Source organism: Saccopteryx bilineata, chromosome 9 (genome assembly GCF_036850765.1).
Source record: "Saccopteryx bilineata isolate mSacBil1 chromosome 9, mSacBil1_pri_phased_curated, whole genome shotgun sequence".
Lineage (NCBI taxonomy): Eukaryota > Metazoa > Chordata > Mammalia > Chiroptera > Emballonuridae > Saccopteryx > Saccopteryx bilineata.
Genome location: NC_089498.1, coordinates 91,864,879 through 91,888,399, shown reverse-complemented (window position 1 = coordinate 91,888,399; position 23,521 = coordinate 91,864,879). Strand labels below are relative to the sequence as shown.

The following is a 23,521-nucleotide window of genomic DNA, read 5'->3' as shown; positions in this document are numbered from 1 at the left end:
TACCAGGCATGTGGCATGATGTGTGCCGGGGACCTCCTATATGACAGCTGACTCCCATTAAACAGTTAAGTGAAATCTCACCTGGCCAGGAGCAGGTGTCACTGGAGTGACACTGGTCTGCTGATCCTTTCTGTCATGTCACCTCAGGGACAATTACATAGGAGAAGCCAATTCCAACCTAAAACTCCTGCCCAGAAGGGGACCTAGAAACAGGAAGCTTTCTGCTTGATGGGAGCCTCCCCTCTTCTCCAGACTTGTGTTTCCATCACTGCCAGTGGAATGACAATGCTGGGCAGTGATGTGGTCCCTGTAGGCGGACCCCCTCCAACAGTATGTCCAGACAGAAGTGCCTCCCCCCACCCCACTGGGACCTGTGCAGGGCCTCAGCTGAACCTGGCACCTAACTTGAGGAGGGAGCCTGCAGGCCTCCACCTTACCAGCCAGGGCCTGGAGGGCCGGCCCTGACCCCACCTGCCCTCTCCTGGAAACCCGACCCGGAAGTCCTTTCCCAGTCATCTCATGCCACTTGTGTTTGTGTTTGTCTCTCTGCTTTAGGGATTTATTTCTCTGCAAGGGACGCAGGTGAACCAACTTCTTCCTGGCCCTGAGGATGTGGGGAAGCACCTCTTTGAGATCAGCCCAGGTAGGCCTGAGCACCTGGGGCTCTGTGCTGGGGCTGGTCTGGTGGCCCCAGTGGGGTATCACCTTGCCTTCAGCCTAGGCAGAGTGAAGCTCCTTCACAAAACTCCAGCACCATGTCTAAGCACGGCACAAAAACTTGGGCCACATCTAGAAGATATTGCAAATTTGGGGCAAATTAGAAAATTTAATCAATTATGTGGATATTTATGTGGGTAATTAGCTTTTCATGGATTTTTAAATTGCAATGGGAAGAAACCAGTCATCTGGGACACCTTAGGATGCCAGTCCAAATAATAGATCTGGGTCATGTGCAGATACATCGCTAGCCCAAAGTCAGAGTGTTAAAATAAGCTTGGCCATGAAGTCCAAAATGAAGAATTGCACTGTGGTGGGAAGAAGGAAATAATTTAAGCCAAAGAACCAGTATCATGTTAGTGGTCACAAAACACGTTTTTGAAGTTCCTTAAGATGCGATTTTTATTGAGCTTAAAGTGCATGTGTCTTAGAGATGGGCCAATCTGCTCACAAAAGGGCCTGGCTCTGCAGTCAGGTTGTGTTGTATTCAGCCTGACAACCTCCCACCTCCCTCCCCCACCCCCACTCTCCCAACCCCCTCCCCCCACCTCTTCTGCATGAAGCAGACTCTGGGACAGTTCATTCGGAAGCAATGCTCAAAGAGCATGGAGAAGGGAGCAGGGAGGGAGGGCAGCCCAGGAGAGTCCGGGTGGGTGGTGAGCTGGCTCTGCAGGGGCTCCTGGGACTCAGCTCCACGGGGGTCCTGTGGAGAGTGGGGAGCAGGCCTCAGAGATGTCTTGTCCAGGAGTGAATAGGCAGGAGTACACGCCAGCTGTTAGTGGAGAGCTGCTTCCTGGGGAGCATCCACGGGCTCATCTGCCCTGCCCTGCAGTGGACCAAGCTCTCTGCACTGAGAGAAGGCCTTCGACAGAGCTTGAGGAGGACACCACATGGATGGGAACAGTGTGCCTGAGGATCTAGGCAGGGCGTCTCCTCATCATGTTCCATTAGCCTGTGTCGATTTTAGACCTTCTGCTGAGACATGATGGTGGTGAGCTGACTATGCTAGGGCCTCCCTGGGGTCTGTGAGACCCTGAGTCACCAGTCTCAGAGCAGCATGGTCACCCAACCACTCGGACAAGGTGACCTGCTCTAGGCCGCCCAACAAGGCCTGGATTAATAGCCCAGGCTCAGGCCAGCCAGCAGCAAGCTGCCCACTGGGAGCCCAAGTGAGCAAATGCAAGCCTGGGGCTGGCCATGGTCACCTTTGCTCTCTCCATGTGGGCGTTCCATGAGGCACTGGCTGGAACTGGAGCTCAGAGAGACCCTCCAAAGGTGTGCCCTGCATGCGGACCTCATTTAGGCACTCCCTACTTGGGCACTTCATCTTCTGCAAGGCCCATGGAAGGTGACAATGGCGTGATGGCAGGGGAGGGAGGGGAAGACTGAGGCTTGGTTGACTGTGGAACGGGAGTAAAGGCTTCTGCAGGGAAGACAGAGAAGAAATGAAGGAGGGCAGTGAGGTAGACAGGATCCTCTCATCTAGGGGAGAGGGAGCTGGGTACATAGAAGGAAGGGCTGGGGGAAGGGTCCTGAGCCTGGAGAATGGAAAGATGGAGGTGAATACAGCTATAAACTCAGAAAGGCACTGGGCATGTGCCCCAAGGACCAGAAAGGGAAAATCCTCAGTGGGTATTCCCTTTATCTGGTCAGAGCTAATTACAAGGATTTCTTGACTCTAGAAGCCTAAAGATACACTTGTCATGTAAAGTAACTGTAGGGTAGTCAGCAATGGGAGAAGGTCACGTGAGGAACCCAGACCTGGGAACTTTGGCTAGAGCAGCCCACATCCATCCGCAGAAAGAAACTTCCCAAGAGTCCTTGGGAAAAGAGTGACACCTCCATCAGCCAGTGAGATTTCACCACGTCATATTAGCTCGACCACCCTAGAGACCCTTTAAATATCCCCCACGCGGGTCACCCCATGCGACTTCCCTGGCCTCTGTCCCCAAGACCAGGGAACATCATTGGGCGAGATGCGCTGTACTAAATAAAGCTTTTATTATTCCACACTTCATGGCTACGCCCCTTCCTTCTTCCTCGGTGGGGAGAATACCTTACAGTAACATGCACAAGTTCCAGGAATTAGGATAGGGACCTCTCTGTGGGGCCTTTATTTTGCCTATCGCAGTAATCAAAACATCCATCTTAGATAAGGGTACTTGTATGCTTATTTTATTTAAGAGGGCACTGAAGATTAGAAAGGATAGCAGTTGTCCTGGCCGGATAGCTCCATTGGTTAGAGCAGGGGTAGTCGACCTTTTTATATCTACCACCCACTTTTGTATCTCTGTTAGTAGTAAAATTTTCTAACCGCCCACCGGTTCCACAATAATGGTGATTTATAAAGTAGGGAAGTAACTTTACTTTATAAAATTTATAAAGCAGAGTTACAGCAAGTTAAAGCATATAATAATAATTACTTACCAAGTACTTTATGTCGGATTTTTGTTAAGTTTGGCAGAATAAATCTTTATAAAACAACTTACTATAGTTAAATCTATCTTCTTATTTATACTTTGATTGCCCTGCTACCGCCCACCATGCAAGCTGGAACGGCCACTGGTGGGCAGTAGGGACCAGGTTGACTACCACTGGGTTAGAGCATTGTCTCGAAGTGCAAGGGTTGCCAGTTTGATCCTCAGTCAGGGCACATACAGGAATAGCTCAATGTTCCTCTCTCTCTCTCTCTCTCTCTCTCTCCTTTTCTAGTGGAAATCAATAAATAAAAATTTTTTAAAAAGAAAAGGATAGGAGACTTGCCCAAGGACACACAGCCAGGTAGTACTAGGTTTAGCGCTGTGTCCAGGCAGTCTGACTTCTAAAGCAACACTCCAAGGTGCCCTCCAACACAGACACCTGGCATAGGTTCTGATATCTTAACCACCTGGGCCTGGGAGGTCTGGGGATGTGGCTCGAGCAAGGAGAGCTTCCTGCACCCCTTTCTAGCAAGCCCAGCAGTAGTGAAAGCACCTGGTTCTCACAGGTCTCTAGGACGCCACCTCTGCCCTCTTGCCCTTTGCACTTGCTTTGGGTTGAGGTTGGGGAGGCACAGGCAGGCTGCCCAGGGAAAGTGGGCTGGGTGTGGACAGTGAAGGGTTCAGTTGGCCTTTGGGGAGCATTGAGGAAGAAAGACTCCTATTCTGGCTAGGAAGCTCAAGTGCGGGCACATGTCTGAGTGGGGAAAACTTGACAACTCTTGAAAATGTAATAGAAATGCAAGTGTGATAATGCATAATCAACTATATAAATTTTAAGTCATAGTTCTATTTGTGCTCTTCCAACAATATAAAAATATCACAATTTTTTTATCAAGATAGAATTAAAAATAAGCGGAAAAGTTAAATTGTAAGTGCCATCTAGTGGAGAGACTTGCTGATTCCACAGCAGGCCAACCATGCCTCCTGCCCACCCTCAACCATTTCAGCTGGGCCATACCTCTGATTCTTACTGCTCCCTCCCCAATCATTCAGGGTGTAGGGAGAGGGCTACAGCTTAAGCCAGCTCTGGCTACACCAGGACCTTAGGCTGGCTCTGGGTGAGGCCAGAAGAAGCCAGGCCCCAGAAAGCAGCTAGGCCTCTTCTCTGGCCTGAGCAGTTAACAGCATGCAGTGGTATGGGATTTATAAGAAGAAATACATATTTGGTCTTTGTCCTCATTCCTTGGAATTTCCTACCTGAGGAGAGTGATAAAGGTGGTTCCGTTATGTTAATGAGGTGACTTTTGGACCGCACCTAAGAATCAGGCTTGTTGCCAGGGCAATCAGCCTTGTGATTAGAAGGTTGGAACTTATGTCCCAAGCCTGCCCTCTGGGTGGGGGTTGTTCAGGATGAGATTGAATAAAGTCAATGACCAGTGATTTAATCAATCTTGCCTATCTAGCAAAGCCTCCATAAAAACCCAAAAGGACAGGCTTTGGAGAGCTCCTGGGCTGGCAAACACACGGTGCTATGGGAGAATGTGTGTTCAGAGAGGGGATGGTGGTCTGCGGCCCGGTGCCAGATCTCCTCCATCTGGCTGTTCTTGAGTTATATCCTTGTATAATAAACTGGTAATCTGAACAGTAAAGTATTTCTCTGAGTTTTGTGAGCCACTCTAGCAAATTAATCAAACATAAGGAGGAGGGCGTTGGAAGTTTCAGTCAGTAGGAAGTTGGTCAGGAGCACAATTGACAGCCTGAATTTGCAATGGTCATTGTGCAGGAGAAGGGGGGCGGTCTTCTAGGACTTAACCTGAGTAATCTGAATGCTATCTTCATATATATATAAGTATTTCCAATCAGTGTGCTGCAAGAATGCAGTACCTGACTATTTAGTCAGGAGCACTGACCTCTTTTCCCTTAGATTGTCAAATAAAAAAATGACAACAGCCAACACAGCAACAACCATCCGATGTGAATAAATTAAAACTACACCCATTTGGGGGAGGGTGGTCAGATCAGCAAAAGATAGAATATATTTTATAATATTTTAGTAATTAGTTTATATGTGCCCTGAGATTTAAAAAAAAAAAAAAAAGGTTGTAAATCACTGTTCATGTAGATAGAACTGAGTTAAATTGTAGGACACCCAGCTGGTGTCAGAGAATTGCTTGGTGGTATGGGGGAAAAAAATCACATATTGTCATTGGTGACCAGAGTTTGACCTGGCAAATGCCACCCACACCCCAGCCCTTTAACAGCAGTCTTCTCCTTGCAGACTTGACTCCTCCCAGACACTCTTCTTGGTGATATAGACACCTGCACCGGCCAGGCTTGGGCCTTGCTCTAATGCACAGGGACGGGTACCAGGTGGAGAGGCCAGCTCTGGCACTCTGGACAAAAAGAGTTGCTAAACCCAAGACATGCTTGTGTTTGGTGGGAAGACACAGGGAGTCAATAAAGCTGAGTAACTCATTACCACCCCTCTTCCAGCATCAGCGCAATGCTGCAGAGAAGAGGCAGGTTGCTTCACTGCAAGGATTCAGACAGGGCCCGAAGACCTTCTGGCAGGAAACCGCAGCACTGCCACGTCTCCTCCATTGCTGGGCACATCTTTAGAGGGCCCAGTGGCAGGCAGCAGAAGCAGTGCTGGCTAACTGAAGGGAAGGGGAAGCTGGCCAGAGGTTCTGGAGCCAAAAGGAATCATGGGGCAGCCAGAGAGCTGAGTATGGAGGGGCAGATGGCTGGCTGTCAGGGGTCCTGGAGCCGGGAACCGAGGGCAGGTGGGTGCTCTGTGCCGGAAGGTTAAATCCTGCCCGACTCTTCTTCAGTCCTACTGTCACTCGCTCGGGGTCTGAAGTGTCAATGGCTGTGTTTAGACCACGTTTTCCTTCCTGACAACACTGGGGTGGTGAGAAAGGGCCTGTCCACTCTAGGGGCCAGACAGACCTTCCCACCAAGGCATGTGACAGTGGAAGCAAGGAACCCAGAAGTTTTTGTGTACCTTCAGGAAGGGACGGGAGGTGATAGGTGGCAGTCTTCCTCAGTGTGCACTGTATTGGACACAGTCTATGGTTCTGTTTCTGCCAGGCCAAGTGTCACATTGCTGGCCTTTCCATGGAGCCACACCAGACAGGATGGTTCCAGGACTGGGTGCCTTCCCTGGCTCATTTCCTTCGGGCAGTGCAAGGAGCTCAGCTTGTGGGGGGGCTTTCAGCCCCGATAGAGACACAAACACCTCCCAGAACCTCGGAGAGAGAAGAGCAGAGAAGTGGTGTCTTCTTGAGAGGAGGACGGATGGGTTAGGGCTGCTCTGAAGTCTGGACCCAGTTCCCATTGCAGAACACGTCTGCTTGGAGCTCCACAGACCTTATTTCTCAAGACAGAGTGCTGGAGGCTCCTCTAGAGGAAGCTGCCCAGTTCAGGTGTCCAGCAGACCCCTGCTGTCCCACCACGCTCCGGGGCTGCCTTCTTCCCACAAGGCTGCTGGAGCCTCCCACTCACTTCCCAGCACCAGGTGGGCACCTGCCGGCGGTAGGCTGCATGAGGATGCCTCTGAGGTCTTGGGGAAGGTGGGGGCTGAGGAACAGCAAAGCGAGCCATGGTGCCCCAGAGAAATCAGAGAGTCGTGGCAGATGGTACCCAAGTGAGTGGGGATGCAGATGTTCTCCGGACAGGATGCTGTCTGCACCCTGGTAGGACATTTCCAGGGAGAGAGACAGGAGGCAAATCCAGGCACCATCTCCCTGTTTGCACCTATTTTCAGTCAGAGAGAACTGGACAAAAGCCCAGCCCTGCCACCCAGGACAAGTCACTGAAGGTTCTATGCCTCTGTTTTGTTTGTAAACCAGGGACAATAACAGAGACAAATGCCTTGGGTTTGGTGAGGATGCTGTATGATCCAGGGCCTAGCTCATGGTTTTATATTCCCCACTCTCTGCAGTCTCTCTGTTTATCATTATTCTGAATAATAGCATGATTACTGCTGAGCTATGACCTGCGTAAGCAATCCCAATGCTGTGTGGTAAGTTCTCATACAGAGGTGTCCCTTTGGAGAGAGCCCGGAGCTGGGGTTGGGGGGACTTGCCTGTGTAGTTAGGGACAGTTTCACTGAGCACTGACAGGAGAGTAACAGTTACCCAGATTGCAAACAGGAGAAAGACATTCTCAGAATGACCCAGAAGAGAGGATAGAATTCACAAAGGCACAGAGTCCCAGAATCATTGTGTGCAGAAGACTTAGGGAGCAAATACCTAGGTGGCAAGATTGGCAAGGGCCAAATCATGCAGGGCCTGGGATGCTAAGCAAAGAGGCTTGGACTTTAGCTGTTGAAATCTTTGCTGGTGGGAAGGATGGTTAAAACAAAACCATATGCTGGAAAGAGCACTAGGGCAGTGATGGGGGCTTGCAAGGGCCAGGCAGGAGATGCTGTTCACCCTTGCCACCATCTGCACTACGTCCCCCATCCTCACCCCAATAAGTGTCCACAGAGAAGGCCTCTCTGCCATGAGAGGAACAGGACAAGATACCATGCCACAAAGCTCACAGGGTCCCCTGAGTGAGGCAACTCAGAAGCCTGGCCACTCAAAGCTGAGGCCTGATCTTCTCTGTGCAGCTACAAGACCATGTGCCAAGTTCTCAAGCATAGCAACCCTGATCCTGCACAGCGACTCTGCCTCTGGGGCCTGGCTAAGGGGGTTTCAGCCCCAGCTCAGCCCCTAACTTGCGGGAGGAACCAAATCAGATTTCCTTCTTTCTCTGAGTCCCAGTCTTCCCATCAGTAAGATAAGAGGATTTGTCTTGATGACCACCAAGGTGTCACCCAGGAAGAATGAGTGCCAGCAGTTTCTTATGGCGGCCCCAGGTCCTGTTGCCACTCTCGGGCACTGAGCTTGCAGCGCAGAGCAGAGAGGTGGACAGCTGACTGCTTGCTCTGAGGTCTGACCTGGAACCAGAGCCAGTCCATACAGATCACTCCGCAGAGGTGGGCTGCTGCGGTGCTGCTGACAGCCACCAAGCATCGCTCAACACGTCAGCTGCCTCCTGAGTAGGATGTCGACCTCAGCCCACCTTAGCACCTGGTACCAGCTCACCTCACACGGCCCTGCCGGGTCTGCCTGCAGAGCAGTAGTTATGGGCAATGACTAGAAATGCAGTTCCTTCTGTGGTCACACCTTTTACACGCTGTTGGTTTTTTACTTTCTTTTCTTCTGATATGGGGGATGTAGAGTGGGCAGTTCTGCTTCTTAGATCAGACTCTCAGACCAGAGCAGAGGCCGTGTCTGAATGGATCACACCTACAACTTCAGCCCAGCCATCGTTGCCTAGCTGAGATGAGGAGCAAGGGAAGAGACACACAGAGTGTGTGCAAATATCCTGGGTCCCAAGGCAGCTTGGCTAACTCTGAGCCATTCAGTGGGATGCTGTGTGTGCTGTGTTAGGTGGAAGGGAAATGTGGCTGGATTCACTGGAGGATCAGCCAAGGACAGATCCCAAAGAGTCTTGTGTATCAGGATCAGGCACTTATACAACTCTATAAGCAATGAGGAGACACTGAATGCCTCTAAACAGGGGAAAGGTGTGATTACATTTAGCATCAAGAAAATGTGATTGGGTGTGGGGGCTAACAATGGGGGCTAAGGAACAAGCAGAGGGAACCTCTGCTTTGATAGAGCAGTAGGCACCAGATGCCGACAAGTGAGAATCAAGCCAGGCTAGGAGACAGGATGCCCAGGCCCGGTAAGGGACCAGATGCTGGGCATAGAGTTCAGGATGACTGTCAGGTTGCTGGACAGGCAGGAGGAGATGCAGACTGGGGATAAAGCTGACTGGATCACTGTGAGGTCCCAGAAGCTGTGACAACCTGGATTCAGTCTTGTAGGGAATAGGGCTTTTCTAGTCCTCAGTTTCACTCTCATGAGGTCCCTATGTCCCATCACTCCCCAATTATAAGTGTTGCTGTTTCTCCTTTCAAGATCAAGTTCAGTGATCAGTTCCTCTAGGAAGACTTTTCAAGCTGTACTCCCACAACCTTCTCAAACCCCCTCTCCACAATGAATCTCTTTAATGATAAAGTTCAGAAGCCAGACCCAACACTTTCTAGCAACTTGACTATAGGCAAGTTGCTAGCCCCTCTGTGCCTCATTTGCCTCATATAGACAATAAAAATAATTAAAGTCTCGGAAGAAGAAAAGATGGCATCAGAGTAGGCAGATGCACAGATACCCAGCTCTCACCACCAAACTGAAATACAAATCAATTTAGGAAAAATCAGCATGAAAAACCAACTCTGAACTACAAGAACAGCTCTCAAAAACCAAGGAGCAAAGAAGAAGCCACAAAAAACCTGGTAGGGAGCGCCTGTATCTCCCCTGCTTACAGGAACGGAGGTGGGGGGTGAGGCTGAGAGCCCAGAGGGGATCTCACACAAGGGAAGAGGGCAGAAACTACTGCTCACAGACACTTGCCTGGCGACCAGAGAGCGAGGTGTGTTGAAAAGACCAGCTTATCTCCCAAGTGGAAAGGACAGGGAGAGGGACAGACTGTGAGGGGCTAGGAATGCAGGAGACGAACTAAAAAAGCTGACTCATCTGCACTGGAGGCGGCCATAGCTGGGGGAGGGACTGAACCTTTCACAAAACAGAGCTGAATTGCTTCTGGATCAGAGATCTCTGGATATCTATCCAGCTCCAATCAGCGCAACAAGACACAGCTGAAAACAAGAAGTGGAGAGGAGGGGCAGTAATTCAGGTCTCCATGGAGATCTGAGATACACCTCCCCGTACTGAAGCTGAGAAAACACCCTGCACCCAGAGAGATTAATTGGCTAAAGAGGCCTTCAGAGTCTCAGGTTACACCCACCACATTCCTGGATACAGTTTCAAGGAAGCCCCCTGCTGAGATCAGTAAACAAGACTATCACCTGTTAAGAAAACAAACAAATCAAGACTTCAAAGCTGCCCAAATCCGAAAGTGGGTTACAGATAACAGCTGATACCAACCCAAGAAGACCTAGAAATAACACAACTGAAAACTGGAGGCAGACAACACCAAGCCTAGACTCAACCAACTCTACAAATAAAACACCCAAAAACAGATGATGAGAAGACAAAAAAGTGCAATCCAAATGAAACCACAAGAGACACCCTCAAAAGATGAACTGAGTGATATGAAAATAATCAAACTTCCAGATGCGGAGTTCAAAATAATGATTGTAAGGATGCTTAGGGATCTTAGAACAACAATGGATGGTCATTATAAACACCTAAATAAAGAAATAGCAAGTATAAAAAAGAATCAGTCAGAGATGACAAATACAATATCAGAAATAAAGACCACAATGGAAAGAATTAAAAACAGGATAGATAGAGCTGAGGATCGAATCAGCGAGTTAGAGGACAACTAGAATGAAGGCATGAAAGCAGAGAAGAAAAGAGAAAAGAGACTCAAAAAGTCAGAGGAAACCCTAAGAGAGCTCTGTGAAAACATGAAGAGAAATAACATCCGCATCATAGGGGTTCCTGAAGAAGAAGAAAAAGAACAAGGGATAGAGACTTTGTTCAATCATATCATAGCTGAAAATTTCCCTAAATTAATGCAAGAGAAACTCTCACAAGTTCAAAAAGCACAGAGGACTCCATTAAAGAGAAACCCAAAGAAACCTACACGAAGACACATCATAATTAAAATACCAAAGCTAAACGATAAAGAGAAAATATTAAAAGCTGCAAGAGAAAAAAAAGATATCACCTACAAAGGAGCCCCCATAAGGATGACATCTGAATTCTCAACAGAAACACTTGAGGCCAGAAGGGAATGGCAAGAAATATTCAAAGTAATGCAGAACAAGAACCTACAACCAAGACTACTTTATCCAGCAAGGTTATCCTTTAAAATTGAAGGAGAAATAAAAAGCTTCCCAGACAAAAAACAACTCAAGGAATTCATTACAACCAAACCAATGCTGCAGAAAATGTTAAGGGGCCTGTTGTAAACAGATCAAAGTGGGAAAAGAATATAGCAAAAAAGGAATACACCTTTAAAGAAGAAAATGGCAATAAACAACTTCATATCAAAAACGACCTTAAGCCTGACCTGTGGTGGCGCAGTGGATAAAGCGTCAACCTGGAAATGCTGAGGTTGCCGGTTCAAAACCCTGGGCTTGCCTGGTCAAGGCACATATGGGAGTTGATGCTTCCTGCTCCTCCCCCCTTCTCTCTCTCTCTTTCTCTCTCTCTCTTTCCCCTCTCTATAATGAATAAATAAAATCTTTAAAAAAAACAAAACAAACAAACAAAAAAAAACGACCTTAAACGTAAATGGATTAAATGATCCAACGAAAAGACATAGGGTAGCTGCGTGGATAAGAAAACAGGACCCATACATATGCTGTCTACAAGAGACACACCTTAGAACAAAAGATACAAATAGATTGAAGGTAAAAGGATGGAAAAAAATATTTCATGCAAATGGAAATAAAAAAAAGCTGGGGTAGCAATACTTATATCAGACAAATTGGACTTTAAAACAGGATATAGTAAGAGATAAAGAAGGCCACTACATAATGATAAAGAGAGTAATCCAGCAGGAAGATATAACTATTATAAATATCTATGCACCTAATATAGGAGCACCCAAATATATAAAGCAGACTTTGATGGATTTAAAGGGTGAGATCAACAGCAATACTATAATAGTAGGGGATTTCAATACTCCACTAACATCACTAGATAGATCCTCAAGAAAGAAAATTAACAAAGAAACAGCAGACTTATTGGAAACACTAGATCAACTCGATTTAATAGATATCTTCAGAACCTTTCACCCTAATGCAGCAGAATATATATTCTTTTTAAGTGCTCACAGTACATTCTCTAGGATAGACCACATGTTAGGGCACAAAGGTGCTCTCAACAAATTTAAGAAGACTGAAATCATATCAAGCACTTTCTCCGATCACAATGGCATGAAACTAGAAATCAACCACAACAGAAAAGCTCAAAAATTATCAAACTCATGGAAACTAAACAGCAGGTCATTAAATAATGAATGGATTAAAAATGAGATCAAAAAAGAAATAAAAAAATTCCTAGAAACGAATGACAATGAGCATACAACAACTCAAAATTTATGGGACACAGCAAAAGCAGTACTGAGAGGGAAGTTCATAGCACTACAGGCACACTTTCAGAAGCTAGAAAAAGCTCAAATAAACAACTTAACCCTGCATCTTAAAGAATTAGAAAAAGAACAGCAAGTAAAGCCCAAATGTAGTAGAAGGAAGGAAATAATAAAGGTCAGAGCAGAAATAAATGACATAGAGGCTAAAGGAACAATACAGAGGACCAATGAAACTAGGAGCTGGTTCTTTGAAAAGGTAAACAAGATTGATGAACCTTTAAGTAGACTCACCAAGAAAAAGAGAGAGAGGACTCAAATAAATAAAATTAGAAATGAGAGAGGAGAAATAACAACTGACACAACAGAAATACAAAATATTGTAAGAAAATACTATGAAGAACTGTATGCCAAAAAAATGAGATAACCTAGATGAAATGGACAAATTCCTTGAAACATACAATCTTCCAAAAATCAATCTGGAAGAATCAGAACACCTAAACAGACCGATTACAACAAATGAGATTGAAATAGTTATCAAAAACTCCCAACAAAGAAAAGTCCAGGGCCCGATGTCTTCACAACGGAATTCTACCAAATATTCAAAGAAGAACTAACTCCTATCCTTCTTAAACTATTTCAAAAAATTCAAGAGGAAGGAAGACTTCCAAGCTCCTTTTATGAGGCGAGCATAATTCTGATTCCAAAACCAGGCAAAGACAACACAAAGAAAGAAAATTATCAGCCAATATCTCTGATGAATATAGATGCTAAAATTCTCAACAAAATATTAGCAAACCAGATCCAACAATATATGGAAAAAATCATACACCATGATCAAGTGGGATTTATTCTGGGGAGGCAAGGATGGTACAATATTCGTAAATCAATCAATGTGATTCATCACATAAACAAAAAGAAGGAGAAAAACCATATGATAATTTCAATAGATGCAGAAAAAGCATTTGATAAAATCCAGCACCCATTCATGATCAAAACTCTCAGCAAAGTGGGAATACAGGGGACATACCTCAACATGATAAAAGCCATTTATGAGAAACCCACAGCCAACATCATAATCAATGGGCAAAAATTAAAAGGAATACCCTTAAGATCAGGAACAAGGCAGGAGTGCCCCCTTTCACCACTCTTATTTAACATAGTTCTGGAAGTCCTAGCCACAGCAATCAGACAAGAAGAAGAAATAAAAGGCATTCAAGTTGGAAAAGAAGAAGTAAAAGTATCATTATTTGCAGATGATATGATATTGTATATAGAAAACCCTAAAGTCTCAGTCAAAAAGCTACTGGACCTGATAAATGAATTCAGCAAAGTGGCAGGATATAAAATCAATACTCAGAAATCAGAGGCATTTTTATATACCAACAATGAACAGTCAGAAAGAGAAATTAAGGAAACAATCCCCTTCACAATTACAACCAAAAAAATAAAGTACCTAGGAATAAACTTAACCAAGGAGACTAAAGACTTGTACTCAGAAAATTACAAAGCATTGATAAAAGAAATCAAGGAAGATACAAACAAGTGGAAGCATATACCGTGCTCATGGTTAGGAAGAATAAACATCATTAAAATGTCTATTTTACCCAAAGCAATCTATAAATTCAATGCAATACTAATTAAAATACCAATGACATACTTCAAAGATATAGAACACATATTCCAAAAATTTATATGGAACCAAAAGAGGACACGAATAGCCTCAGCAATCTTAAAAAAGAAGAATAAAGTGGGAGGTATCACACTTCCTGATATCAAGTTATACTACAAGGCCATTGTACTCAAAGCAGCCTGGTACTGGCATAAGAACAGGCATATAGATCAATGGAACAGAACAGAGAACCCAGAAATAAACCCACAGTTCTATGGACAACTGATATTTGACAAAGGAGGTAAGGAAATACAATGGAGTAAAGATAGCCTCTTTAACAAATGGTGTTGGGAAAATTGGACAGCTACCTGCAAGAAAAATGAAACTAGATCACCAGCTTACACCACTCACAAAAGTAAACTCAAAATAGATAAAAGACTTAAATATAGGCCGTGAAACCATAAGCATCTTAGAAGAAAACATAGGCAGTAAGCTCTCCGACATCTCTCGGAGCAATATATTTGCTGATTTATCTCCACAGAGAAGTGAAATAAAAGACAGGATAAACAAGTGGGCCTATATCAAACTAAAAAGCTTTTGCACAGCTAAAGACAACAAGAACAGAATAAAAAGACAAACTACACAATGGGAGAACATATTTGACAATACGTCTGATAAGGGGTTAATAACCAAAATTTATCAAGAACTTGTAAATCTCAACACCAGGAAGACAAATAATCCAATCCAAAAATAGGCAAAAGAGATGAATAGACACTTCTCCAAAGAGGACATACAGATGGCCAATAGGCATATGAAAAAATGCTCAACATCACTAATCATTAGAGAAATGCAAATTAAAACCACAATGAGATATCACCTCACACCAGCCAGAATGGCGCTCATCAACAAAACAACACAGAATAAGTGCTGGCGAGGATATGGAGAAAAGGGAACCCTCCTGCACTGCTGGTGGGAATGCAGACTGGTGCAGCCACTGTGGAAAACAGTATGGAGATTTCTCAAAAAATTGAAAATCGAACTGCCTTTTGACCCAGCTATCCCACTTTTAGGAATATACTCCAAGGACACCATAGAACGGCTCCAAAAGGAGAAATGCACCCCCATGTTTGTGGCAGCATTGTTCACAATAGTAAAGACCTGGAAACAGCCCAAGTGTCCGTCAGAGGACGAGTGGATTAAAAAGCTTTGGTACATATATACTATGGAATACTACTCAGCCATAAGAAATGATGACATCAGGTCATTTACAATAACATGGATGGACCTTGATAACATTATACGGAGTGAAATAAGTAAATCTGAAAAAAACTAAGAACTGTATGAATCCATACATAGAAGTGACATAAAAATGAGACTCAGAGACATGAACAAGAATGTGATGGCAACAGGGGTGGGGGGTGGGGGGAGAGGGGATGGGGTGAAGAAGGAGAGAGGGGTTGGGGGAGGGGAGGGGCACAAGAAAACCAGATAGAAGGTGACAGAAGACAATTTAACTTTGGGGGAGGGGTACACAGCACAATCAAATGTCAAAATAATCTAGAGAGGTTTTCTTTCAACATATGTACCCTGATTTATCAATGTCACTGCATTAAATTTAATAAATAAATTAAAAAAAATAATTAAAGTCTCTACACCTTAGGTTAGGGGTGGGAGTGGAGGAGTTGGATGTGCCTATAAAGGGCCAACAGAGCCCTGGCATGACAGCTCAGTTGGTTAGGCTATTGTCCCAAAACACAGAGGTTGCTATCCCATCCCTGGTAGAGCATACACAGGAACAGCTCGATGTAGAAAGGAAGTAGGAAGAATACCGTACAATGTATTGGCTCAATCTTCCTAACACCCCAGTGAGTAGACATTACACCCATTTCATAGATAAGGAATCCGAGGCATAGAAGCATAACTTGTCCAAAGTCATATGATTATAGAAGGTAGAGTCCAGCATGCAGCCGAGGTCACTCTTAGGCTGCCAACAGGAGCTCAGGTGGATGCTGGGCACCTGGGCTCTGAGACATGGAGGGGCGAGGACAGAAATTCCTCAGATAGAGATAGCGCACAAATCAGGAAAGGGGTGATGCACAAAGGGAGACATGCTCAGTGCCTGCTCAGAACAAAGACATAAATAAAATTCTTCATGACTGATCTCAGCTAGACCGAATGCGGCAGGGTTAGATTAATGGGTAAGGGGTTGAACGACCCAGGTCACCTCTAGGAACCCAAGCCCAGGTACAAAGTCTCCTCCAGCCAGGAGCCTTCAGCTTGAGAACTTTCTTAGACACAAGGCTGTTCTTCTTACTCAAGGTGTGGTCCACGGAGCAGCTGCATCACCTGAGAGATTGTTAGAAATGCACACTCTGGGGCCCATTGTGGAATCACTGAAGCAGACCATTATACCAGTGCTTCCTGGGTGATTGGTGAATGCCCCCATGTCCACTGCTCTTGATCGAAACACACCTAACCTAACCCTGGACTGTGAGCTTCTGAAGGAAAGGACTGCTTCTGTGCACTCAGGGCCTGGTTCTTGGATCTTAAGGCGCTTGATGAAGTAGACCAATGAAGTAGCAGTCATTCAAAAACAGGAAAAGAGCTGAAAGTGATGGTAGAAAGAGGCAAACAATAATAGGAAATTGAGTCTAGTTCTCAGGTTGCAAATCAAGCTGCACACCAGGGCAGATGACCTCTGGGCTGATTCTGGCCCACAAGACATTTTGTTTGGCTCATGACATACTTTTAAAAGCAAAACATGTCACCCATAGAAAGTAGAGATTTCTATAGGGTGAATTTGGGCCTGCTTTCTCGTATAAACAACGAGCAGGGGCTCACAAGCAGCCACCCCTTTTAGACAGAGTTTGTTCTCCATTTAGTCAGAGTCCCGACCTCTCCCTATTGTACCATTCCACCCCAATGCTCTTTCTCAGTTCATCTTCCTCACCTGATCCCTCTCTAAGGATCTGAGTCCGTGAGCCCTAGTGTTGTGGGTAACAGAACACTAAAATCAAAGATAGGCAGAAAATGATTGTTATTGTGCACTGGCTGAGCCATTGCTACCCCCAGTAGTTTGTCATGTAGACTTGGAGTGAAGGGTGTGGTGTTCAGTTCCTCTGTCTGAGGTGCAGTTCTGGCTGAGCCTCTTCCCAGGTCTGGGGTCCTGAGCAATTCACAAATGTCACTTAAACTGCAGGTTCTTTATCTGTAAAATGGCCCCATGGTTAGCAGTAGCTAATTAGTAGATTAGTAATTGCAGTTGCCACAGCAAAATAATACATAGGAATGCAGGTATCGATTCCATGAATTTTTAAAAATGTCAATATTATCAATATTTTCCTTAAAAAGGTATGCAGAAAAAATAAAAATTGTAAATTCGGTGAAGCTAAATAGTTTATATTTCAAATAACAATGTATACACATTAAAAGCATTAAGTGAAAACATAACCCTATGAAATATAAACATAAAAAATATTACCCTTCTGACCCTGGCCGGATAGCTAATTGGTTAGAGCATTTTCCTGATACACAATGGTTGCGGGTTCAATCCCTAGTCAAGACACATACAGGAACAGATCAATGTTTCTGTCTCTCTCCTTTTCTCTCTCTCTCAAATCACTAAATAAATATTTAAAAATATAATACCCTCTGACCTTGGCCAGATAGCTCATTTGGTTAAAGCATTGTCCCCAAATACAGAGGTTGTCGGTTCTATGCCAGGTCAGGGCACATACAGGAACAGATTGATGTTCCTGTCTCTCACTCTCTCTCTCTCAAAATTAATGAAATAAATGTTAAATAGCCCTTTGAGTAGAGAGTTTTTTGGTAACCCTTTGAGTGAGTACATACATGAACATTTGTACTACTCAAAGGGGTAAATATATTTATTATATATTATTATTTTATATTTATATTATATATAATGATAATAAATTTATATATATATTATATATACATATGACATTCTGTGCTTCAGCAGCAAGTATACTAAAATTGGAATGATACAGAGAAGATTAACTTGGTCTTTGGGGAGAAATGACACACAGATTTGTCACATTCCATATTTTGTGCAGTGTGATCTCACACCCTTTGATTAGCTTGGAAGAAGCAATATGAATCAAAGCACAATGTGTGTACTCAATAGCAAAATTGTAACTTTTCACAAAAAAACACCAAAAGAACCCCCCAAAATCAAAATTGTGAATTTTCACTACAAAAATTTTTCAATTACTCTTATAATAAAATGTTTAGCAGATGAAATTAATAAAATATTATTCAAAATAGCAAGCTAAGTTTTATAAAATACAGAAAACTTTTAATATATGGTATTTAATGTTGTTTTTGAATCATAAGTATATTTTTATGCTTATTTTATCTAGATGCTATTAAGTTTTTTACTCCACACTGGTGGGAAGATTGATCTAAGCTGAATTATACTTTGAGTTCTTTATCTTCAAATAGTTCCATTTCTTATTTGATACTTTAGAGACTTTTATTTCTTCTTTTTTGTTGTTGTTGGAAGAAACTGCATCTTTTTTTGGGGGGAGGTCTACATCTTTTAATTAATTATGAGCTTTATGTTTATTTTAATGAAAGAGTTTCTGATTTCTCTCCATCTTCTCCTAGGCAGGTGGAGATCCTGATGTGTCACTGAGAACATTTTCCTGGTTGTTGTGTTTGAATTCACTGGTTTGAAAGGTTTTTTTTTTGTTTTTTTGTGTTTTTTTTTGTATTTTTCTGAAGTTGGAAACGGGGAGGCAGTCAGACAGACTCCCGCATGCGCCTGACCGGGATCCACCCGGCATGCCCACCAGGGAGCAATGCTCTGCCCCTCCAGGGCGTTGCTCTGTTGCATCCAGAGCCATTCTAGCGCCTGAGGCACAGGCCATGGAGCCATCCTCAGTGCCCGGGCCAACTTTGCTCCAATGAAGCCTTGGCTGCGGGAGGGGAAGAGAGAGACCGAGAGGAAGGAGAGGGGGAGGGGTGGAGAAGCAGATGGGCGCTTCTCCTGTGTGCCCTGGCCGGGAATCGAACCTGGGACTCCTGCACACCAGGCCGATGCTCTACCGCTGAGCCAACTGGCCAGGGGTGAAAAGTCTTTGAACAGAATAAGAATTTATGTCATGATAGAGGCACCTGCATTCCCTTTCCCCTGTGGGTTATGGAGAAATAGAAAACCTCCTTCTCTTTTTTATTTTTATTTATTTATTTTAATGAGGGGGGGCGAGAGAGAGAGAGAAAGAGAGAGAGAGAGAGAGAGAAAAGAGGGGGAGGAGCAGAAAGTATCAACTCTCACATGTGCCTTGACGAGGCAAGCCCAGGGCTTCAAACCTGTGACCTTCAGCACTCCAAGTCGACACACTATCCACTGTGCCACCACAGGTCAGGCAGAAAACCTCCTTCTAAACAGTTTTTTTAAAACTGAATCCAAGCTTCTACTGTAGTGTACACCAAGTGTAAATAATTCATATTTTAAAAAAATATATCACAAGACCCTGGCTGATTTGCTCAGTGGATAGAGCGTGGGCCCAGCATATGGACGTTTCAGGTCAATTCCCAGTCAAGGCACACAAAAGAAGCAACCACCTGCTTCTCTTCTCCTCTAGCTCCCTCTTCTCTCCCTCTTCCACTCCTATAGCCAGTGCTTCAGTTGATCCCAGCATTGGTCTCAGGCACTGAGAATAACTCGGTTTATTTGAGCATCGGCCCCAGACAGGGATTGATGGGTGGATCCTGGTCAGAGTGCGTGTGGAAGTCTGTCTCACTATCACTCTTCCTCTCACTTAAAAAAAAATATATATATATATATATATCACATAGATATAATGTATATATCTATATGATATATATCAACAAAAATACCTATAATTCAACATTTTTTAAAAACACATTATTTTAGAATATCAGAATATTAAAAACTGGAGTTATAACAACTAATATGTACCAGATTTGGAAGTTCTTCTGAAGGTCAGTGACACTTGGATTCTGACTGCAGGAAACAGCCAGGGAGGCGGAGCCTGGGAAGGAAGGAGGTCGCTGGACCTCAGGGAATGATGTTCCCCCACAGTGGGTGCCCACTGGGAACCTCAGGGTGTGATCTTATTTGGAAATAAGGTCTTTGCCGATGCAATTTGTTAGGGTGAGGTCACACTGGAGTATGGTAGACCCTAAATTCAATGACTGTTGTCATAAGAAGAGAGGCGTTTGGACACAGAGGAGAGGAGAGACGACGGCAAGGTGAAGACAGAGACTCCACAAGCCAGCGCCTGCCGCTGGTTTCCGGCCACGTCAGAAGATAGTGGAAAGGCCTGGAACAGACCCTTTTCTAGAAAGCTCAGAGGAAGCACAACCCAGCCAACACCTTGATTTCAAACTTATTTCCTCCAGAACTTTGACAGAACAAATTCTTGCTGTTTCGAGCCATCCAGTTTGTGGTCATTTGTCACAGTGCCCTAGGAAACAAATGCCTTTGTGAAATGGGAAGTGAAGCTGCCAGAGCCACTGGCCTTCTCAGCAGGATACTACCTTCGTGGACTGTGGGAATCCAGCCCACAGTCCTAGGTGAGACCCTGGCTCATCTTCCTGTCCTCCGCTGATGGGTGCCCATCTTCCCACACCCCTTCTCTGTCAGCCTCAACATCTGGGCAGGGCGGCATGCTCTTCATGCTGTAGCACATCTTCCACTTAGCCCGTGGCATGGCCCGGTGACTTCCAGAGGCTGCCGTGGTTGAGTGGTTGAGTGGGAAGAACAGGCCTGCAGGAGTCTGAGAGATGCGTAGGAAGGAGCTAGCTTTTTCTTGGCTGTATACACTGCCTTAGAAGCTCACCTCACCTTTCTGAGCCTCGCCAGATGGTGCCAATACTGATCTTGATGGGCTTTGGCAGGGATGGTGGGTTACAGCAGAACCTGGTACATAGCAGGTGCTCAGTGTGTGTGAGTATACCTCCTCTCACTTCAGTGCATGAATGGTCAGGAATACCAGCATTCTGGAGAGCCCCCCCTTTCCTGACAGGCCTGGGGCAGAGTAAGTATAAGGGGGGGCTAGGCTAGAACCCACTCTTAATGGGCAGCGCCGTCCTCTGGGAGGAGGAGGCCTAGAGAAAGCGGTGGGAGCTGCCCAGTCAGCATCACACCTCACAGGTCCTGCGTGAAAAGGGGCGTCTGGTCTGTGGTTTTCCATGTCTGGCACAGAGAGGTACTTTACATGTAACTATCGAAGGAACAATGTTGAAGAAGGAAAGAACAACCCACCTGATGTGTGAAAATGCTGTCAGGCCAGCCCTGTGTATGTTTGGGGGTGGGGTGGGGGGCTTTGCTGCAGGAATGTACAGAACAGGATGTTCTTTTCTTTTAATTGAGGGAAGCCAAGCTTCTCTGTCCTGTGAAGGGTCACTTAAGTGGCCTTCCTGGATGTGCACATGCCAGACAAGTCAGCAGCCAGTGTCCCAGGGTCAGTGTGTAGTGGGACATCTTGTGGCTATTGGTGGTGGGTTCTGTGATTTTCTACCTGAGTGGCTGGGCAAAGACTATGCCCTTCACTGGCTCGCAGCAGATGGGGGATTCATCTGATGAACTGGAGAATGAGGAGAAAGTGGTGGACTTTCTCAAGGAGCCCAGGGCTTCTGGAATATATGAGATGGACACAACAGCACACTGTTTTCACACTTTTTTTTACAAGATAGAAACATCACATGGTACCCAGGATCCAGGCTTATGCTACAGCAAGCGTTTCGTGAGAGTCCTGTTCCTTCCTGAGGTGCCCATGGAGCATTTTCTAGCCTGTGTGATTCCATCTCATTATTGTTGTTGTTGTTGTTGTTGTTGTTATTTTGTGACAGAGACAGAGAGGGACAGACAGGAAGGGAGATAAGAAGCACTGATCCTTTGTTGCAGCTCTTTAGTTGTTTCATTGGTTTCTTTCTCATATGTGCCTTGAAGGGGGGTGGCTACAGCAGAGTGAGTGACCCCTTGCTCAAGCCAGCAACCTTGGGCTTAAGCCGGCAACCTCAGGGTTTGAACCTAGGTCCTCTGCATTCCAGTCCAATGCTCTATCCACTGCATCACAGCCTGGTCAAGCTCCATATCATTATTTAAAACACTGGTCAAGACCTGCTATATTGATTTTATGACCCCCTAATGGGTTGGAGTTTGTAGTCTAAAAAACGCACCTTGGGATTCCATGTTAGAATATCTGTTGGGCAGCCCACAGCCTGGCTGCAAGAAGGGTGCCGAGTGAGGCCCTAGAGGTAGTGTCTTCGGGGTTAGTGGACCCTTCCTGGCACTGAGAAACAAACAAGGTGAGGGACAGTGGTCTCTGGGAGTTCTCTGATACTAGAATGGGGTCTAAGCAGACTATCTTATGCCAACTAACCACTACAAATTGTGTGTGTGTGTGTGTGTGTGTGTGTGTGAGAGAGAGAGAGAGAGAGAGAGAGAGAGAGAGAGATCTGACAGAGTGAGCACAAGGAGCTTGTAGACACACTCCCCTAGCAGGAAGCCATATGCTGGAAGTACTGTGTGTCCCTGGAGAGACTTGGTGGCCCTCTCCCTTCCCATGGGGATATTTCCAGGGTCCCAGCAGTACAATTTCACATAACTGTTATTTCATTGCAACTACCAAAACTCATAGCTTGGGAGGGGCCAACCCCGCGCCCACCATCCCAGCGCAGCCAGCACCCTGTGGGAGTAACCAGGTAAAGGAATCCACAGTCATACCCTAGTAGGCCCTGCCTTACCTGGCAGGGTGACCTCTGTACTGAGCAGAATGCTGGGGCCTGGGAAGAACGCCCTGGAGGAGTTGCTGCTTCCACAGTAGCAAAATCCTGGGACTTCACTCATCCCAGCATCTGAGCTTTAGTCATAACCAAGGCCAGCTTCTGTTCAGCGGGCTGCTGGGAATGAGGACAGGAGAGTGGTGGCCTAGACACCTGCTCCTAGAAACTATGCTGCTCACAAATATTAGGGGGTATTTCAAAATGAATATGAAGCAATAAAAAAAGCATTTGATTTCTTTAAAATTAAACAAGAACATCAGAAAAGCAAACCAGAAGTCAAAGAAAGTTGTTCAGTTATGCAAATGAGATGCAAAAACAACTTTTATTTCCTTGGTGAAAATGCACTGTACAAAAGGCTGAAAGTACTGGGGTATCTGCACGTGCCCTGATCCCCGAGTTTTTGTGAGCAGGGTAGAAGTGGGGAGCCACGTTGTCCTGCACTTTCCTCTTTTACCACTAGGTGACAGCAGCTAGCACACATGCTCCCCACCTTCCTGTGGACTCTGTGAGGACACCTCTCCCCTTGGGGCAATTCCTCCAGTCCTGCCTTCCACCTGCCCAGCAGCTCTGGCCACTGCTTCACTAAGAAAGGAAGGCTGCTGGGAGTTTACTGTGTGTCAAGCTCAGTTCTTACCTCTTCTTAGTGTCCCAGTTTATGCTCACAGAGCTTCAGGCAACTCACCCCCTCACCCCACCCAATTGAAGCACTGGGGACTTTTTAAGATGGAGAAAATTAGAGCTCAATTTGGATAGCTTTGGCATTGGTGTCAGTCCAGGCAGTGTGGTGGCAAAACTCAAGCTTGGGCATGAAATGGCTGTCCCTCACATCGCCTCATACCCCTAAACCCCAGGGTGGCAGCCAAACCCAGCAGTTTCT

At 45.4% G+C, this 23,521-nt stretch overlaps 1 protein-coding gene and 1 pseudogene across 4 annotated transcripts in view; both read left to right on the top strand.

The window, feature by feature from the left end:
* The window catches only part of ARHGAP22 (Rho GTPase activating protein 22), a 206,553-nt gene that overhangs the window by 92,789 nt on the left and 90,243 nt on the right, over window positions 1–23,521 (top strand). For 3 of the 4 annotated variants that reach the window (XM_066243429.1, XM_066243427.1, XM_066243428.1), the window contains exon 3: window positions 556–643. In XM_066243429.1, coding sequence (XP_066099526.1) covers window positions 556–643 — 88 coding nt within the window. Of the gene's footprint in view, window positions 1–555; window positions 644–23,521 lie in introns of those variants that run through there. The other variant, XM_066243431.1, reaches the window with a different exon arrangement.
* Window positions 17,837–17,937, top strand: LOC136313774 (U6 spliceosomal RNA; annotated as a pseudogene).